This window comes from Homalodisca vitripennis, chromosome 2 (assembly GCF_021130785.1).
Source record: "Homalodisca vitripennis isolate AUS2020 chromosome 2, UT_GWSS_2.1, whole genome shotgun sequence".
Classification (NCBI taxonomy): domain Eukaryota; kingdom Metazoa; phylum Arthropoda; class Insecta; order Hemiptera; family Cicadellidae; genus Homalodisca; species Homalodisca vitripennis.
Window position 1 is genome coordinate 53727286 of NC_060208.1, and position 19160 is coordinate 53746445.

Below are 19160 nucleotides of genomic sequence, written 5' to 3' on the forward strand. Positions count from 1 at the left end.
TTTTTTTTCCTAAGGTGCAAGATTCCATACACGAATGTTCACATTAACTACGAAATATTTCATGGTGACGCAAATCAAGTTATATGTCAAAATATTTTAACATCCCCGATCAGTTTTGTTTGTTAACCATAAAACATAACATACAAAAGATGTGTCGCCCTGCTACTGTCTCGTGTAAATATTATCACAAACACTATTAGGCCTATTCGACATTACTTTATTCCGGCACTGTGCCATAAAACTTTGCAGTGCTTGCTGATTGGGCTATGACCATGCATTTGGAATCGCTAAAATGTGGAATAGAAGTTGTTTTTTTTTTATTATAACTTTATGTTCTCATTCATCTTGTCTAATTTTGTAATATATTTAATGTATATTTAATGTAATTCTTGGTTTTGGGCCATTGTTGAATGGAATAACGGATTCGCAGTTTTAGGATGTAATTTTGTGATGAGTTTAACTCTGCTACGCGTTTATTCCAGCTGCCACCACGAACTATCATCAGCAGTAAGTAAATATAGGCAAAACAGCAGTAGATTGCTCAAGCAGACCAACGGTACACAACCGCCAGGCCGGCCTTGTAGGAGTTACCCAATATTCCAGCAGTTGTCAGGAAGGTGGTGCGGCCCAGGCGGTCTTGAAGGTTTGTATTGTCTTCTGGCAGCTCGATAGGCGTTTCCTGCTGATGTCCTCTCCTTCTTGAACTATCACCAGTGACGGTGAAGACGTTTGGGCCCGCCTAGAAGTTGACTGATTCGTTTTCTCTGGACGAAGATACAATGGACACAGGTTTATAAAACAAAGTTCAGTAGCAATTTCCGTCTTTTTATTTACATTACAATACTGTTTGGAAGAAAAATTCACCACAGTTGAAATTAACTTTAAATCTGTTTTTGAAAAATATTTCCTATTATTCCTATACATCAATAGATTGTATGAAACGCTATAGTGCACGGATGCCATTTTCATTTTGTATTTGTCAAGAACGGGAATTGTTTTTTTTTTGAATTTAGAAAAAATGGATGATATACACAGTCGTTATTAGGAAGTAACATTACTAAATGCTCAACTTTAATACTGGGAGTGGACTTTGTCAATAGACAAAATCCCAATAGCATTTTTTTACTGCTATCTCTGTAGCTTCCTCGTCAGATCATGCCTTTGCAAGTAAGATGTTTGTCAAATGCCCCTACAATCCTTACGGTGGAGGTCGTAAAGCATCGTTCAAATCATCATAGATTGTTAGCGTGGAATTGTCCGTCCAAGCCTCGAACCCCGCAGTTCGGAGTCCGCCCGCTTAGTCGCACGCTGTGAGTGGGTTCCACACTACATAGTGCAATCCTTAAAAGACACATTTCCACCGTTTCGTTCGGCTTGATCAAACATTGTCCTATGCCCTTATTGAAAATAATATGGACTAATTTCCCCACACATATCTCATGAAATTATACTTTTGGGTTGATATGCGAAATCATATTTTCAAAGATGAACTTTATAAAAAAAGAATTCAATTAACATCATCAATAACTTAACTTCTTAACAGTCGAGTATACAATCTTTAAGGCACTGATTTACATTGCTTGCACTGTGTGTACTCGAGACAACAATGTTCTGTCGTTTCAGTGCGTGCTTCTGCAAGGCAAAGATGCTCATGGTATTATAGAAGAACCGAAGAAACGAGACAGAGTTGCTTCAACACAGCCAAATCGCATCCCATTTCGGTGTCAGATTTATTATAATTCATCCAGAACAAATCAAATCCATTGACAATTAATTTAAATAAAAAAATTGTTGAAATAACATTTAATAACTAGTGAATTTTTTACTCCATGGACGAGTTCCTGAAAGCCACGACCTTTAAAGGACCTGGTAAGTGATGGTGGTACACACATACTACCATCACTGTAACCTTACTTCCTGCCTGCTGTGAATCATGAACTGGTGACAAGGAATACAGAAACTACCTACTTTTACAAACTTTCTAGTTTATTTAAATAATTTTATGAAATGTATTATCTCAACGGAAAAAATTAAAGAGATTCGGTTTAAAACGATAAAAATGTGATATGCTATAATAATAGAATTCTACGTGGCTAAGCGTTAACGAAGCCTATCACTTGAGGGAGAATTTAATTTTTGTCTTTCTGTCCGCCGATATATCGAAAAAGAACTGACCGAAGACTTAAAATTTTTCATGAAGCTTCATTTCTACGAGTATATAGGCAACACTGAGTTCGATGACATTTGGCTGAGCTTAGCGAACAATTTTACATTGATCTTATGGGTAACTATGATAGCAACGAGAAAATAGAAAAATAAACAAATTTGTATAAACAAACTGGATGTGACATTTGATATATGCTACATGTAGCCTAATTTCCCATCACTACAACACAATCTTAGGTAACTTGGTGGTAGCATAGAGTAAAAATAAAAGATTGTAAACTTTTAACGTAGCTATAAAACACTTAACGTAGCTTAACGAACAAAATTGTAAATCATGTGGCGAGACATATTGAGAAAGATTTCATCCGTAGGCGTTAAACTTTACATGAAACTTCACTTCTAGATAGAAAAACGTGAGTTCTATAAAGATGCATGTTCAACCATGTAATTAGGCTGGACGTCATTGACTCAATCTTCTTTTGACTGCCGGGAGGATGTAAAAATTAATTTACTGTATTTGACAGAGAACTTTATTTGTCCGCAGGACGTCTCAAGAATGGAGTGAGATATAATCTATAAGACTTGAAATTTTGCATGAACCCTGAGCAAAGCCTGTTACGCGACACGTTGGTGTTACGTACTACTGCGTTGTTTTAATATAACCAAATGCATTTAAATGCTAAGTTTATTTTTTGTTATTCAATAATTAAAATGTATTTGGATTCGTCTTTGATTTAAAAAAAAATAATATACTGTATGTACTAAAACTAACTGAATGAAATCAGAATTAACAGAAATGGTCAATGAATATTGGGAACACAAGCGATGAATGAAAGGGCAGCCCGATTGTGATCGATGTGAGAGCGCATGCAAGAGCCCCTTGGCGGAGAGGGTTCGCCGTATTTTTTTACATTCTTAGAATAATTACTACCGTGTTGGAATGATTTCTTTGAGATAGGCTGTGAACCTTAGCCTTGGGAGGCACCAATGTCAGGTACCGTTTGTTACTGTGCTACCTTGTGGGGGGGGGGAGGTAGGCGGCAGTAGCATCGCACCGCCGGAAGGTCTACAGTTAGCCTGCCAATGTCCAAAACTGGCGGGACCGGGCCTGAGAGACCGCTATGCATACTAACAGCCGCCTGCGGCGTTGGCATTCCTTCTGAGGCTTGGGTTGGTCTGCGTCTCCACCTGCGATCCTCGTGAACCCTACCATAGGCGCAGCTCTTCTCAACAGTTCAGTTGGTCTTTGGGTGCATGAATTACGTTCTTAACGATCTATATTTTCGTAATGTTTTACAAAATACAATACAAATACACGTATTTGGAATTTGACAGAACCGGACTCTACCCGTCACGAGTATCTACGGTAAGGTGAAGCCGTTTAGGCACCCAACCACATACTCTTGCTAGGTAATAGGAACTGCCGCGTCTGTAAACTAACACGACACGGTTGCTGCAGCTTTAGCTAGCACGGGAGAACGAGATTAGAGTTGTCAGGCAAGATTGCAAACACCGGAGGTCGCATGGCTCATATTCTACACAACAGCTAAGATCTGTTTATCTGCAAGAGAGCCTGCAGTAGGTGATTGATGGAACGAATCTCTTAGGTTAGATTTGTCTCAAAGAAGTGTTGTGGGACATATTATTTACTGCTCTTCGTGCATTTTACATAAAGTCATTATTATGTGAAATCTCGTCGATCCAGACCTCTGATTTTTTGTAGTTTAGGGTTTTATAATGTGATTAAAGTTTACCAACCCTGCTTATTAACTTAAATAGGCCTACGTAGAATGTCATGACCAACAATACTGGAGATGCTCCACAGAATAGGGTATTTTGTCTCTAAGCCATTATTTTTCATTACTATAGAAGCCTATTGGAGTGTAACGTGTTTGATCCCATTTATAAATTATAAAATGTCTAGTAAGAGTTTTTACATATAATTAGCCTATATTTCTCTTTCTCTGTATCCGGATAGTTTGATTGTAGAATGTAGTAACCATTTTGTCCAATGTTTGCTTCATTAAGATATTGATGAAATAACATTTCTTTTATATAGTCCACTAAGAATTTTTATAATTTGTCCGCATATTTAAAAATTCATGGTGTTTACATATCAAAAATATGTTACATACTCATAGATAACTTAGTTAAATCCTAATTGGGATATTAATAAGACACTATTTATGATTTTCATAAAACAAGGAAGGATAAGGAGCAGAATACATCTCCTCTAGTACGTCCAAAAGGGGGGCAGCATTTACACCCCATAAAAACTGTAACCTGTGCAGAGTAGTAAACTCGGCGGAAAAATAAAGCCATTCACTACTGAAACGCCATTGTTCCCAATCAGCTGTCCACCGTCAGTGAAAGGCACACGGTTACCTTGAGTGCCACTGGAATGTCTGGAGTTCTCACTTCACCTCCAGTGCCGCATAACGGTCGTCTATTATTGTCTATGCTGTCTGTGTTAGCATACCTCACCTCTTGCAACGGGACGGCCTTGGTGAGGAATCTGGCCTGACAAACATCGGTAACCAGGCAATCAGGATCTGGAACCATGCACTTATTCTCGTGTCCGGGTAGTAGACTCTCGATTATCGGAACACTTTTTATCCGCGTTTCTAACTTACTAATTAACGTCTACTTTACCTGTAACCAATTGTACTGCAGAAAGGAATGTTTCAGTTTTAAATAGAGTAAAAAACTGGTAGGAGAGCAACTCCTACTCATTAGTACTCATGTGTACAAAGATGGAACTTTAGATGGAAACTAACATTTCAGGGATTGTACAAGAGTTTACTATAAAAAAATCAAGGGAAGAATCTTTTGTGTAGAGAATATTAGTGCAAATACATATATAAAGAAACTTTGAAACAAGTGTTTAGTACCACATATTTGTATTTCTGTGAACTCTTACAAAATTTAAATTAGTTCACAAAATCCAATATTAATTTTTGTATTTACAGCTAAGATGAAAAAGTGGATTTTTTATGTTTACAAATAACATTATTCTTTAATCCTGTCTTAAGTATAACTTTAATTACCTATATGTCCAAAATCTTGATTGCTACATAAATATTTGTATTTTTAAATTTTATAAAAATAAATCATAATAAATAATTTATTTATATTTTAAGTTTTTAAAATAATTTATACATACAGAAAACTATCAAACTGGTGCCAGTATTTATCAAATACAATTTCAAATCATATGATTCTCTGAGAGAATTAACTTTATTTGCATAATATGCTGTTTTAAAACTAATAGTCCAGAATATGTAATGTTAATTTGTAAACACATTCTTTTATTTGGGGGAAACTGAAAGGCTATAGCGGATGGGGCGGCGGTTAGTTGCTACAAAAGTAAAAAAAAAAAAAAAAACTCTAGTTACGCAAGTGTATTTTAATACATGTGTAATATTGAGTGCCCAGCTACCTGAAATCGGGGCCTGCCGCTATTAGAATCTTGCTTCCTGTTGTTATTGATAAGAAAAAAACTGAAAAGCGACATCATGCACTACAGTGTCTACAAAGAGAGTTGTCGTTTTGTTAATTATAGCCTTAGAGTGTAATGAGTTCCAAAATTAAATGAAACTATTTTTATATAATACTATATACGACACTAAATATAATTTTATTAAGTAGATAAATATATACAAGAACACACATTTACTTGTTGAAACGTAACAATATTCCGGCGTGGCGTGTGCAAGTAAACAGTCACTAACCGTCACTTGTTCACTACCGTAGCAGTCACGAGACATTTTGAAGTTTGTTAGTGATTTTTATGTTGTAGTAGTATATAAAACAATCAATAAAAGTTTAGTAACTTTATGTTTTAAAATGGATTCATACCAATAACATATGGATTACACAAAACTTAATTCTTGTAATGTATTTCGGATAACCCACAACGGACAATCGTGTTCCTAGTGTAATTATATGGACACTACTTCTCACTCACTATTTTGTGATTGTAGTAGTCTGCAGTGATAAGAATTCATGCCAGATTTCTAAGATATGTTATCGATGAATGTTTGAAATCTTAGCAGGTTCTGTTTATATTGAAAATTGTACAGGTCATGCCATTGTTATTGAATTTCAGATTTTAGTGTAAGCACATAACATCTTTTTCAAAATACACTAAAAAATATTGTTCTATTAAAACCACAAATGCGTTTGTCCTGTATGGCACTAATAACGAAAAGAATCAAAATTATATGCTTATCAATTTCAATATTGTGTAGTTTTGACCATATATACAATCATACATAGAAAGGCTGAAAGCCTACTTAAATGAGTACAATGGATGATCAGACTATAATAAACAATGAATATGCCAAAAACTGCCAACAATCAAAATGGTTGTTCTTAATCATGTAACAGACACTGGCTGTAAGGTACAAAGTTGTGCTCAAAACTTAATTTGGTCAATAGCCGAAATAATGACCCGAAATGTGTGGGCAAATCAAAATACAGCTTGTTGTAGATGCTGTAATATTATTCAGTCATTGTCAGAAATGAAATGGTAGTTCAATTCAATATAAACATTCATGTAAAAAAGAATACACTAGTCAACACTTATGCGTAATCATGTACTACACTAGATTGCAATTTTTTTTATTTGTGTTTATCAGTAACAGATCAACTTATACTAACAAACACTGATTATGTTTACAATATTTGACTGGTAGTGGGATTCATTTCAGTATCAAAAACTGAAATAAAAAGGTCAAAATAGTATAAAATTAATTGGCAATAGTAAATAAGATAAAAAAAACTACCAATGTAATAATACAGATTTGGTACCAGGCTTTATAATTAGATAGTACTATACATGTAGACATTGGTTTAATACCAAAATACTTAATACTAAAGGCCTAGTACTGCAGGAACCATTACAGTACTAATACACAAAATTTTTTTAAAATTAATAACTACAAGAGGTCACAATAATCACAGAATCTTCTTATGTTACAGTTGAGACCTACCTGAGCCCTGTGGAGACACACTGTATCAACATAGAGTACTTCCTGGCAGATGTAGACAACCAAACCAAAGGCTTCTCCGAGGATGCGATGACCAGGCTACGTGAGTATCTCAGTTCTATCAGTGATTACTATTATTACTTTCAGAGGTAACATTGCGAGTGATTTAAAGAAATCCATTGAAACAAGTGTTAATTTTTAAGTTAAATTGTTAAAGTATTTTATTTTTAGACAACAGTAGTCAGATATTATTTGTTACCACAAAAAACTAGTCAAATCAATAAAAATAAAAAGTTTGATTCATATTTGATAGAAATAATGTGGATGCACACACACCTTTTGCATTGAACTAACATAAGTGTTTCTTGAATTTCGGCTTAATTTATACATTAATACTGTCCATAACTTTCATTTTATTATATCACCTTATACAGTAATAAATAGCCACTCTGCCAGTAAGGTAATTAATGGCTTCTATAGTCGTTTTCATATTACCTTTCAGGTTAATAATAATACTAAAAACCTTTTTTAATTCACATTTTTAAATTTAAACCACTAAAACAACATTCACAACATTAACCACTAAAAATACTACATTTTACAAACTAGAAAATATAAATCCAAGGTCACAAATAAATGGCGATCTAAACAAATACAAATCAGAAACAAAGTAAAATTATTATATGCCCAAGTGTAGATGTCTTATTACAACCAAATTATAAGAATTGCTAGTCGATTCATTGCTGATTACTTAATACCACTTATTGATACCCTCCATCAAAATTTCCAGACTAAATTCAAAATTCAACAATTTGATATGGGTACAGGAATTTGTGCTATAGCAATTAAAGAAAATAGCACATTCAATTTCTTTAACTTTCTCCAAAAAAAAGGGAATTGCTTAAATATTGACAATTTCATTTAATTTTCAGTATACAATTTTTGAAACAGATAGATTGTAACTTAAGTCACACGACCTTGCATAATGATCTATACATTTAATTTAGTCTGTTCACTTGAGTGACATTTGTAAACTGTTTTCAAACCATTATTTATACAAAAATAAGTTCCCAGATTCTGCCACTATTTTGGATGATTTTCCTTAAAATTCAGAAATAATCTTGGTACTTGATGGTTCTGTCACACCTATTGAAATAACTTGAATTTCAATGTCACATAATAAAGTATATAAATAAAGTTAGAGTTGCCACTTTTCTTAATAGAAAAAATAAATAGCAAGCATAATCAGGGGTCAGATATTGGAGTCTTATAAAGGGAAGGATTCATACCATCAAAACCTTAATTTCAAGTGTCAATCATCACACCCTTTATTTAAGGGAAAGTGCACGAAAATTTCACCTCAATTTTAAGGCAAAGAATGTTATCATACACTATATTCATACAAAATTGTCTTAAATGATACAAAAAATATGAAACAAATATTTTTGACAATTGTAATACATTTTCAAATACTAAAAACATATCAGTAATTTTATAGATCTTTCACAAATTATCAACAGCTTCAATGTTAAGAATATGCTGTTAACACTAAAGATGCTAGCCATATTAAGTTCTCTTGCCCGTGGGTTAAAATGCAAGCAGTTATCAAAAGGACAAATGAAGAATGTTTCATAGGAAGCAGTCTTGTACCTAGAGCAAGATGCATTGTCTTTGGCTGAAATACTATTTCCTTTCTCTAAACTGTATAGGTTATGTTGTGATCACGCTCTCTGGTAGGTTGCATCAGCTCATCCATCGAAGTCCCAGCTGTCGCAGGTAAAGGTCACCTGTTCTTACCCAGAACCATCTTCTACTTTATATAACATAACCTCAACATCCTCATAGTGAAAATTTGGACGCTTATCAACCATACCATTGTTTCTTTTATGTATATATATACATATAAATATACACACACACACATTAGGTTTGAAATTATATTCTCTATAAGTTATACATCCACATACCACTTCCTTACATATTATTTTTTTGAAACAGGGAGGAAGTGGAGAATATTATTTTTGTATACTTTAATACTTGTTATTTACTGTAATAGTGCTTACATATCACATATAAATGGGTTATTATTAATTTAAATAACATTATTTGTTATAAATATTTGAATCAATATTACTGAAGAGTTAGTTTTAATTAGGTTTTAAAAGAAAGTATTTAACATTTTAAACCTGAAAAATAAATCTTATTTCTTGAGCTTAAGTGGCCATTTTCTTGATTACAATTCTATATTTTTAAATCAAACCGATTGAAAACATTGCCAACACATAAAAATCTTAATGTGTCTCAATAAAACTATTTGGCCTCATCGTGGAAAGTCTCAAGGTATTACAAACAGAAATTGTAAATAAATTTGAACCAAAGGAGAGACTTGGTTCACAAGCTGACAGCATAAAATACAATTCTAGAAACTTCAGCAGAATAGAAGAAGGTATAACAAGAATAAAGAGATAAACCTAATTTGAGAACATTATAGTTAACCTAACTAATGAAGAATGTATGGTTCTAAAACTATTTTTATCACTTTGTTTATATAATTATAGAAATAAAAGTTCAAGGAATAGAGAATTGGCTGGAATATATATTTAGTAAACTTATTTCTTTTAACTTTTATTTCTCAAGAAAACTGATGATGAAGCAATAAGATTACATTGTCACCTGTATTGGAAAAGTTATATATGAAAAACTTTGAAAAAGATGTACTTAAAAGGATTACAGAAAAAGCGGAAGTTTGTTATGTAGATGATGTACGAGCATTTGGGGTGCATGGTAAAGACAGTTTAGAGTTAATCAGCCAAGGAAATAAATAAATACATACAAATAATAAATAATAATTATTAAAAATAATAGTAAATAATTAGAAAAGCAAATTTTCTAATATGTGTATTAAAATATCACTTAATTGTAAGTAAAGTCTTACTTTACTGACAGATGTGTATTGTCCTGATGATAGTAATTTAGGTCAATTTTTTAACTTATGTGTTTGGCTGGACAATCTGACAACTATATCAAACCGAGTTATTCTATCTGGTAATTTTAACTTCAAAACATTCTTAAAAATGACAGAAAATACAAAACCTTTGCAATTATTAAAAAAAGTTTTGGATTACACGCAACAATAAAATTGATAAATCAACCTGCATTATTGAGAGCACTGAGATACGCATCGGTAACTCACCGTCTACCAGCTCATAGAACAACGCTCTTCACCAAAAAACCATCATTTGCTGGAATCAAGCTTCTGAACTCCCTTCCTGATGCCATCAAGACCGGAAACGCTAAAACTCTAAAAAGAAGACTACACAAGTGGCTGGTGAAGAACTCTATCTACAGTCTCGATGAGTTTTATGATATTCTCAACTCCTGACTTGTAATGTTTTTGTTGTTAATTTTTGTTCTTTCCTTTCAATGTTATGTTTCATAACTTATTATTTTTATTATTGATTGACAACTATTCTGTTCTTGATGATCATGAATAAAGCTTTCTGTATTCTGTATTCTGTATTTTGCTAAGGAATTAGTTGGACAAATCTAGACAGATATTAATTACCAGCCAGGAAGAGAAGAGAGGAGAGGAGGTTGAAGAGAAAACAAGTGGAAGAATGTCGGTGTCCTGGATTACTGGCGCACTTGGGAGGTCAGAGTTCAACAAGGCTGCCTATTGGTCACCGTCTCTGGGTCACTGGTCTTCTGAAAACCTGGAATGTTGTTCAGAAAGTGCACACTTTCATTTTTGGATGGTTGAAATTTAACGTTCACTTTTAAATCCACTGGTTCTTAATTGAATTGATTTAAAATATTTCATCTTTTATATCTAAAAGGGCATTTAATGCTTGTCTTCAATCTTACTATAGATTTACAAGTAGTTATACTATGATAAAATACTAAAATAATTTCAAGCAAAGTTTATCTTTATTTGTTGCTACTTTTAATTGTTGAATTTATTGAGTCTTATAGTAATTTGGCAAACGGATTTATTCAATTCCTTATTGAGTGGTCTTTTTTGGATTGTTAAGGATAAATTAATAATATATTATTTGACAATATTGATAGGTTGCTGTTGAATTATACCATCAGCTGGGTGTTGTAATTGCTGATATTTCAAGAAATTAATGTTACCACTAATTAACTGTTAAACCCTAGAAATGACTAGCAGCTTATGAGTAAGTTCAGATTATAATTTTATTCAACAGTACTATTTTACAAGTCCCACATTGATCATACTGTTAATTTTTAAATACAGCAATCACTCACGAAAATGTGTATTTATGTGGGTGATCAAATATATTAGATTTTTAAATATACAATTTCAATTATTTCTGTTTAACTTTTCCATAATTTAGTAGTCAATAATGTTAAGTATCCATATTTAATTTTATTTGATTAAGGATCTGGGAAACTCCTATTTTGTATTGCAAAACACAGTTTGTAATTTTATTTGTTGGTAGTAGTAGTTGGACCATATAAGTAAACATACAGTTCTGACAATTAATTAACAAGAATTTAGTCAAAATTAGTTCATTGTATTAAGAAATAGAAAACATTGTCACGTTATATTTTCTGTTAAAAATAAGAAAGTTATGTTTAAATTTATTCTAGATCACATGTTTACCTGTAGTTTTAACTGATGGAATTCAAATTAATTTATATCTTTGTTTGCTGATATAGTTGTTTAACTTTTTGTTTGCTTGTTTAAACTTGTCACTATACATCCATTATTCGTTTATTTATGTATATTATAGTTCATCCTTCAAAAACATCAACTAGAATATAATTTAAAGTGGTTTTACGTTCCATTTCAGGTACTGGAAGTTTTGGTAGCTTTTTGTTCAAAGAAGCCATTGGGTAACTTTGTCATCAACACTATTATTTTTACAGATATGGGGCGAGCAGCAATCGCTCTCTTCATCGTGGCCTTCTTTTCAATTTTCGTGGCTTTCTGGACAGGCATCACGGGATGTTGGCGACGCAGTCCAGGCAACATAACTGCAACCGCCATCCTTATCCTGCTGGCATGTGAGTATTGTGATTTCAAGATTATATTAATTCATGAGATTCATATTTCTCAATTGCACTATCAGCAAGTAGATTTTATATGAAAGTAGAACACATTGACTATTAAATTAAACTGTTAATAAAGCATCTTGAAGTATGATGATGGGAAATATAAAGTATAAGCAATGATTACTCATGACTCCATAATTTACTATAAACAGGATAAATTCAACACCAATTATTTTTATGTTACGAAGAATTAATATTAAACAACTTAGCAATTAAATTTTGAAGTGTTGGAGCACTCTTGGATTAAAAATTACATAACTGAAAGCAAAATATAATATGAATTTGGAAATCTGAAACCAAATTTATTGTTAGACAGAATGTTTGCCTGCCCTTTTTTTAGTAATAATTACTCAATTTTATATTTTAAAATTTTTATAAAATAATTCTTATCAATTTCATTGAGTAAGCAGAATGGAATATCAAGTTTACAAATACTTGTATCTTTTATTTGGTTGTCCCAAAATATAAACAGACTTTGTGTAACTACAGGTTTGCTGAGTGCTGGAGCCATGGGGTTGTGGCACGGAGTGGAATACTATGAGAGAGAGAGGGTAGTGGGAGAAGAATTCTACCAACAGTGGAATAACGTGAGTTGTGTATAGGCACTCCAACAGAATTACGTATCATAACTGAGATTTAACCCTTTGAGTGCCATTGGTGAATTTTTAACACTGCATATGCAAGAAATGCCAGTGACAAGTATTTAACACTATCTATATCAGGATCCTTTGTTTGTATTTCTTGCTGTTTCGATACAACTTGTATTCCTAATAATTTTCCTGTAACATTCATGGTGTTTGGAATAATTAAATCTGGAAAAATAAAAGAACAAAAAATGTCCAATGTTCTTACTAGGATTATTTTTTTTTAATAGGTAATAATAATAATAAGTAGGCTACGGTATAGTTAAGTATCAGCTGTGGAGAAAGCTGTCATGGGATCTGCTTTCTGAAATACAAATGTAATGCAAATAAAGTGTAGGCAAACAAGTTTTATATAATATATGTACGGTATATTAGTGAGAATGTTTTACTGCAGCTTCATTTTTAGTTCTTGGGACTCACAAAATACTGTACTGTGAGTACATTTAACAAGTTTGTATATAAACTATGCATTATAAAAGTATATTAGTGGTATATGTGTATTTTTTCTAATGGTTTCAGCTCATAATATTTTTTAGGTACCTTTAGTTATAAATATAACACATGGAAATTTTGGTGATTTATTTTATTTTGATATTAGTAATGTTTCCTATGAAAATAAAGCTATTCCATCGATAAAAATGTTTCTTAAATTTATAAATACGGCCATAAAAAAGTGTACTTTTGTTAAAAAAAAACCAATTTATATAACACACTGTTAGTATGAGTAGTTTTAATAATAACATAATACCTCAAACAAAAATCATATTTGTTAATCAGCATGTTAAGTTTCTATTTAAATAAATCTATAAAAAATCTTTAAGAAGTTCCAACAAAAAGTGACATTACCAGGTCTGACATTTCATACAATAATAAACATAACATATGTGGTGGAAAGTTCCACAAGAAATATTTTGTTGCTGCACTCAAAGGGTTAAAACATTGAAGGCGAAGAGGCTCTTAGCTGCTTAAGACTACATAGTTTCTCCACTAGACTGTAGATAGTTTGCTTGTCATGTCATTTGTAATTCATTTGCTAATACAAGTTAAGATTGTATCATAATGGACTTGAAATTGCAAAAGTTAATTCGTCTTGAAATATACTGTAATATTATATATTTTATAAATATTTGTTATTACAATCATATATTACAAAAAATACTTCCACAGAAAATTGAAATTGTATTTTATTTCAGCAATGGTGATTGTTGGCTGAAATCTGACATTATTAGACAATTATGAATTCCAGTAAAAAATGGAAAGAGTATGAATTCTCATGGTGGTTTCATTTTCATTCCAAGATCCTCTTTAGTGAAAAACACAGTCAAAAGTACATGTGTTTAAATTCATCTCTTAGATATGGTTAATTTCCTTAATAATAACAACAGAAAAAGCAATTAAATTCTTTGTCAACTGTATTACTCTCTTAAAGTCAGAAAGAAATATGTATTGTGAATACCTAAGTGCTCAATGTTCCCCTCTTCTTCCACTTGCTGTATGTTGAGCCGACCTACAGGTGCTGCGTGCCGAGACCAGACAAACCCATGACTGGTCCTACGTGATGGCCTGGACCAGCGTCGCTCTCACCTTCATCTCCTCAGTGATGTTCTTCTGTGCCGCATACTGCATGCGCTCAGAGCGCCGGCAGGAGGCTGCCAAGAACGTGCAGTATATCATGCCAGGTTGTCGTCCTTACAGTCATGCCGCATGTTCACATAATGCTTTGCTGTTTCCTCCCCTCCCTTCTGTGCTTAGCTCAGGAGCCCTGAGACTCCTTGTAAATGTTTTGAAACCAAGTACTGAATTACATTGCTGATATTTTTAAATTGGACTCCTCAGGGCTTCTGACCTTACCAGATCCTTCTTTCAATCCAAGGGAGGATTTTTCGGCCTACACTGTGAGTTCTTTCTGTTTGAAAAATAGTTTTATTTGAAATTAGATAATATATGAGACATACATTATAATTTTTACACTTCACCATACTCTATAAAACAATGCTCTTAAAACTAATACCCAAGGAAAAATTACAGTAATTAGACATTGGTGGTACACTTCACATTTTCTAAACTGTGTGGAGTACTACCGCCATTACATATAAAACTGCTATTTCTATTTATTCTGTAAAAAGGTATTATTGTTAGAGGATTCAAAATTTGGTTGAGGCATTTCAGAAGGCTTTTGTTATTAAAAATCGCTTACCCACCCATTTTTAGGATTATATAAAAGGATAACAACTTAGTTTGTTAGCGGTAGACTGCGGAAAAACAGGATTTATACACCAGTGGCTCACAACCATAATTGTGATTATGTAACTGGAGTGCTTAGTAAGCTACTGGTAGTACATTTGTATCTATAAAAAAGAGTGTAAGTTACATTTCACCAAAAATGTTGGGCAAGGAATGTATTTGTCAACCATTTTGACAGTTTTTTCAGGAAAAATATGAAGTTTTTTCAATTTTTGGGTGAAAATTGACACAGTTTGGTAAGGACCACCATTTTCAGTATGTTGTGAACACGTTTATGCATATCTCTTTGATTTTTCAGAAGTTGAGGTTAAAACTAATATATGTGTAATTGAAATAAAAGGATTAATAGACATTTTTCTATCATTATAAATCCATAAAGATGCAAAACTGCATTAGCATTAAATTATATTGAAAATAAATATAATTTTAAAATTATTAATTTATAATGCTATATTTAAATTATCAGATATTTCCAAGCTTATATATAATCTATTAACTTTTAATAAGTAATAAATTATTGAATTAATTATCAAATCCTCTGTAAATTAAAAAAATTTGGTTCAAAATAAATGATTACACAACGTGATATTCTATGTATCAGTAAAACTGGTTATAATTGCATAATAAAAATTGGTTACTACAGTTCTATTTTCTGGTGTAAATCTCTAAAGTAAAAAGTAGACAATTATAACGTTTTAATAGACACTTATATCCTTTAAATGTTTTGATTTCTTATATCAAAGCATGGTTAATTAGATTAAAAATTAATTCTATCTGTTTCATCACTTGTAATACTTTTACATACACTTACACACACAATGTTTTTTAAAGTGATATTTTATAAATAAATATTTTTCTACAAAACACCAACATTTTGTGTTGAGCTATTATACTACTCTCTCTTGTAATTTACTATGAATGGGAGAGAAGATAGAAATAACAAATGTTACGTAACAGAAAGGATTCACAGTGTAATTGAGAGATCATTCCTGATGTGGCGTGGCTTGTAAGGATCCTAACGCTGTGCGAGGTAACACCAACGAGGAGGTAACAATCTTCTCCCTCTGTCTGGGTAGGTGCTTAGAGACTCGACATATCAAGGGTACGACTGGTCTTTCTTTCTGGCTTGGACGGGGGTGGGCCTGTCGCTAGTGTCAGCCATACTGTTCTCTGGGGCGGCCATCTGCCTGCGAGGAGAGAAAGAGCAAGAGGAGACTATCAACATGCAGTACCTGATGCCTGGTAAGCACATAGGCTCCACAAGGTTCTGGTGGAGAATGAGTACCGGTATCAAAATCTTTTCTATAGTAAAGTTAAACAACTTTATTCTGTTTTATAATGGTTATGTCTCAATCTTGGAAAAGATTTTTAGATAATGAAAACTATCTTTTACATATTCAATACTGAAGGGAAGAGCAATTTTCATAATTAATTCAGTTGTGACATTTTTTAAGAGGACGTAAAATATAAAAAAAAATTAGTCAAGAGACAAGTCTTACATTTTCAATTTGGTAGGTACTCAGGGTCAGTTTCCAGTTTATAACAACATTCTAATATATATTTGCATGCTAAATTCAATTTTTCCATTCTGATGATGAATCTAATTTATAAATAGGGTTTTACCCTGTTACATGCCTATATTGACTATTTCATATCAAATGCCATTAATTACTGTCTAATGACCAGTGGTTTAAGGAAGTTCTTCTGTTTTATATGGAATCTGAACCAAAGATTCCGGTTTTCGCTGTTTTGGTAGGCTGCTGGAATACAGTTTCCATTGCTAAATATCACCTTTTCAACATCCAAAACACAAAAAAAACAATCCTTAAATATCCAATCTCCAAGTGTGATAGGAAATTTGAATGTTTAAGTTTGGTAAGGCAGTTTTGATAGAGATCAAAGTAATAAATTAATTAATTCATGCAGAACTATGTTCAAGAATATTTATTCCTGTAGATAACTTTACTGGCCTTGAAGTGAGTTCCATAAAATTTCAACATTTCCTCTCAGTGTGTAATCTAGGGGTATTCCAACTAATCCAAATTTTGATGACTCATTTGTAAGGAGTCGAAAAATTAGGAGATTTTAAAGGCTGCTCGATGATGGGTAACCTTATGTGTTAAGATAAAAAATGTGTACAAATAACATACTATTCTGAATTAACAGTGCTTGTAGCACTTAAACTTTTAATAACATCTGCTAATCAAATAACCAAAATAAAATAATAACCTTTTATGATAATGGTGTTGATAAATCTAACAATACTCAGTAAACAATTATCATTGTGATGTAGTTTTTTACCAGAAATGTTTACGTAATACCAGTGCTTTTATCTTTACAATATAAATGGATGAAGTGTTTGTGACATTTTTTCTCTTGAATCTTGAGGAGCATGATTGTCTACTGGTTCATCTTTTGTCATTATTAATTGTACAACCCCAAAAAGTGGGTCCAGATTTGCTCCACTTGAAAATTTCACTCAAAAGTAGACACAAGATTTGTCAATCAGGGAGATGGGGACTCATCTCAAAAAATTCACTTCTGTATATAGATTTAGACTTATATAAAATTTGGAAGTGGGTAACGATTACACTTTTACTTTTCTATGTAGCATTGCTTCAATGTTAGTTACTTCTTAGATTAATTAAAGTACTGAATTTGATTATCCCCAAAGAATGATAATTCTGCTTCTTGTGTACAATGTTAATGTATTATTAAATAATTAGTTTAAACAATAGACTCAAAACATTCCTAGAGGTCGCAATAAAGAGATTTTACTGGTCATGTCAAGGGCAAAAAAGTCAGTTTTGCATTTGCTTTCAAAATGTAGTGTGGTAACAATCTGTAATTTAATATTTTGTTATAGTGTAATAAAAGAGCAAAAAAAATGTTTTGTTTTATCCATTATAAGTAACAAAATGATATACTGTTGTGTAGTAAATATAAACAAATGTCTCTTTATATTATTTTTCTTTATTTCATTCAGCCACTTTATAGCAACGGTTACATGTTCCAAAATCTTTCAAGATCCACATTACATTACATTTTAGACACATAAAAGAAGATTTCATTACATTGTATCATGTAAAGTATTCTCTTTATTTACTCCAAGAAATCATTTGTCTTCCAGATGACACAAAAGTAACTATTTACTAGTAAGAGGCGTGTTCAGAAAGTAATTACCTTTTCATTCTACTGCTGCCGTAGTACTGCAATCGGTGTTCTGCGCATGCACACTAGTTGTCCTTGTTCACTGGCTATCGACTCATGCCATTTTAGTTGTTCTACGTTGTGTTTTCAGTTTTATGTTTAAGATAATTAGTGATCCCGGCGATTGTGAAATTCATTTTGTAATAAGACTTTTGAACGCAAGGAATGTGAAACCGTCTGAAATTTATTGTCAACTTCGAGATGTTTTCGGGGAAGACGTGATGAGTGAAGGAATGGTGAGAAAGTGGGTTAGAATGTTCAATGGCAGTTGAACAAATAGTAAATGTGCATGATAAGAATCGGAGCGGTCACCCTTCTCTCATCACCGATGATCTGGTAAGGGCAGTTGATGAAAAATTCCAAGAGAACATTTCACTATGAAACGCTATTTGACGATTTCCAAAAAGTTAGATGACATTGAGGATTTTTTAAAACAAAATTGTAACAGGTGATGGGTAAACATAAGGTTAAACATAATTAAATGACCAACAGAAAAAGAGAACTGAAATACACAAAAACTAAAACACAGTGTTGAAAAAAATTAAATGAGTAACTCAATTCAAAATATTGAAATTAACTCAAGTTCTGGTTTTGCAAACAGGCAGGCAAAAGTAAACAGTTTAGCTCATAAGCTGCTGTCTGCTAAGTTGCTTAGTACTTAACTGTTGAGTTGGAAATTGTTTTGTGTCAGACAGATTTGATTTCAGCGTCTTAAAACGTTTTCTCCTAAACTTTAAAAAAACTCTTTTTCAAAAATAATGTACAACTAAACTGTTTACTTAAATTGTTTTTTTTTCGGCCCACCTCTAATCTGAATGCATCCCTT

The 19160-nt window shown here is 32.4% G+C and overlaps 1 protein-coding gene across 2 annotated transcripts in view; it reads left to right on the forward strand.

The window, feature by feature from the left end:
- Positions 1-19160, forward strand: part of LOC124353951 (transmembrane protein 178B) — a 76592-nt gene that overhangs the window by 53088 nt on the left and 4344 nt on the right. The window contains exons 3-6 of one of the 2 annotated variants that reach the window (XM_046804036.1): positions 7150-7260; positions 12051-12188; positions 12726-12823; positions 14394-14559. In XM_046804036.1, the coding sequence (XP_046659992.1) occupies positions 7150-7260; positions 12051-12188; positions 12726-12823; positions 14394-14559 (513 nt within the window). Of the gene's footprint in view, positions 1-7149; positions 7261-12050; positions 12189-12725; positions 12824-14393; positions 14560-16200; positions 16367-19160 lie in introns of both variants that reach the window. The other variant, XM_046804035.1, reaches the window with a different exon arrangement.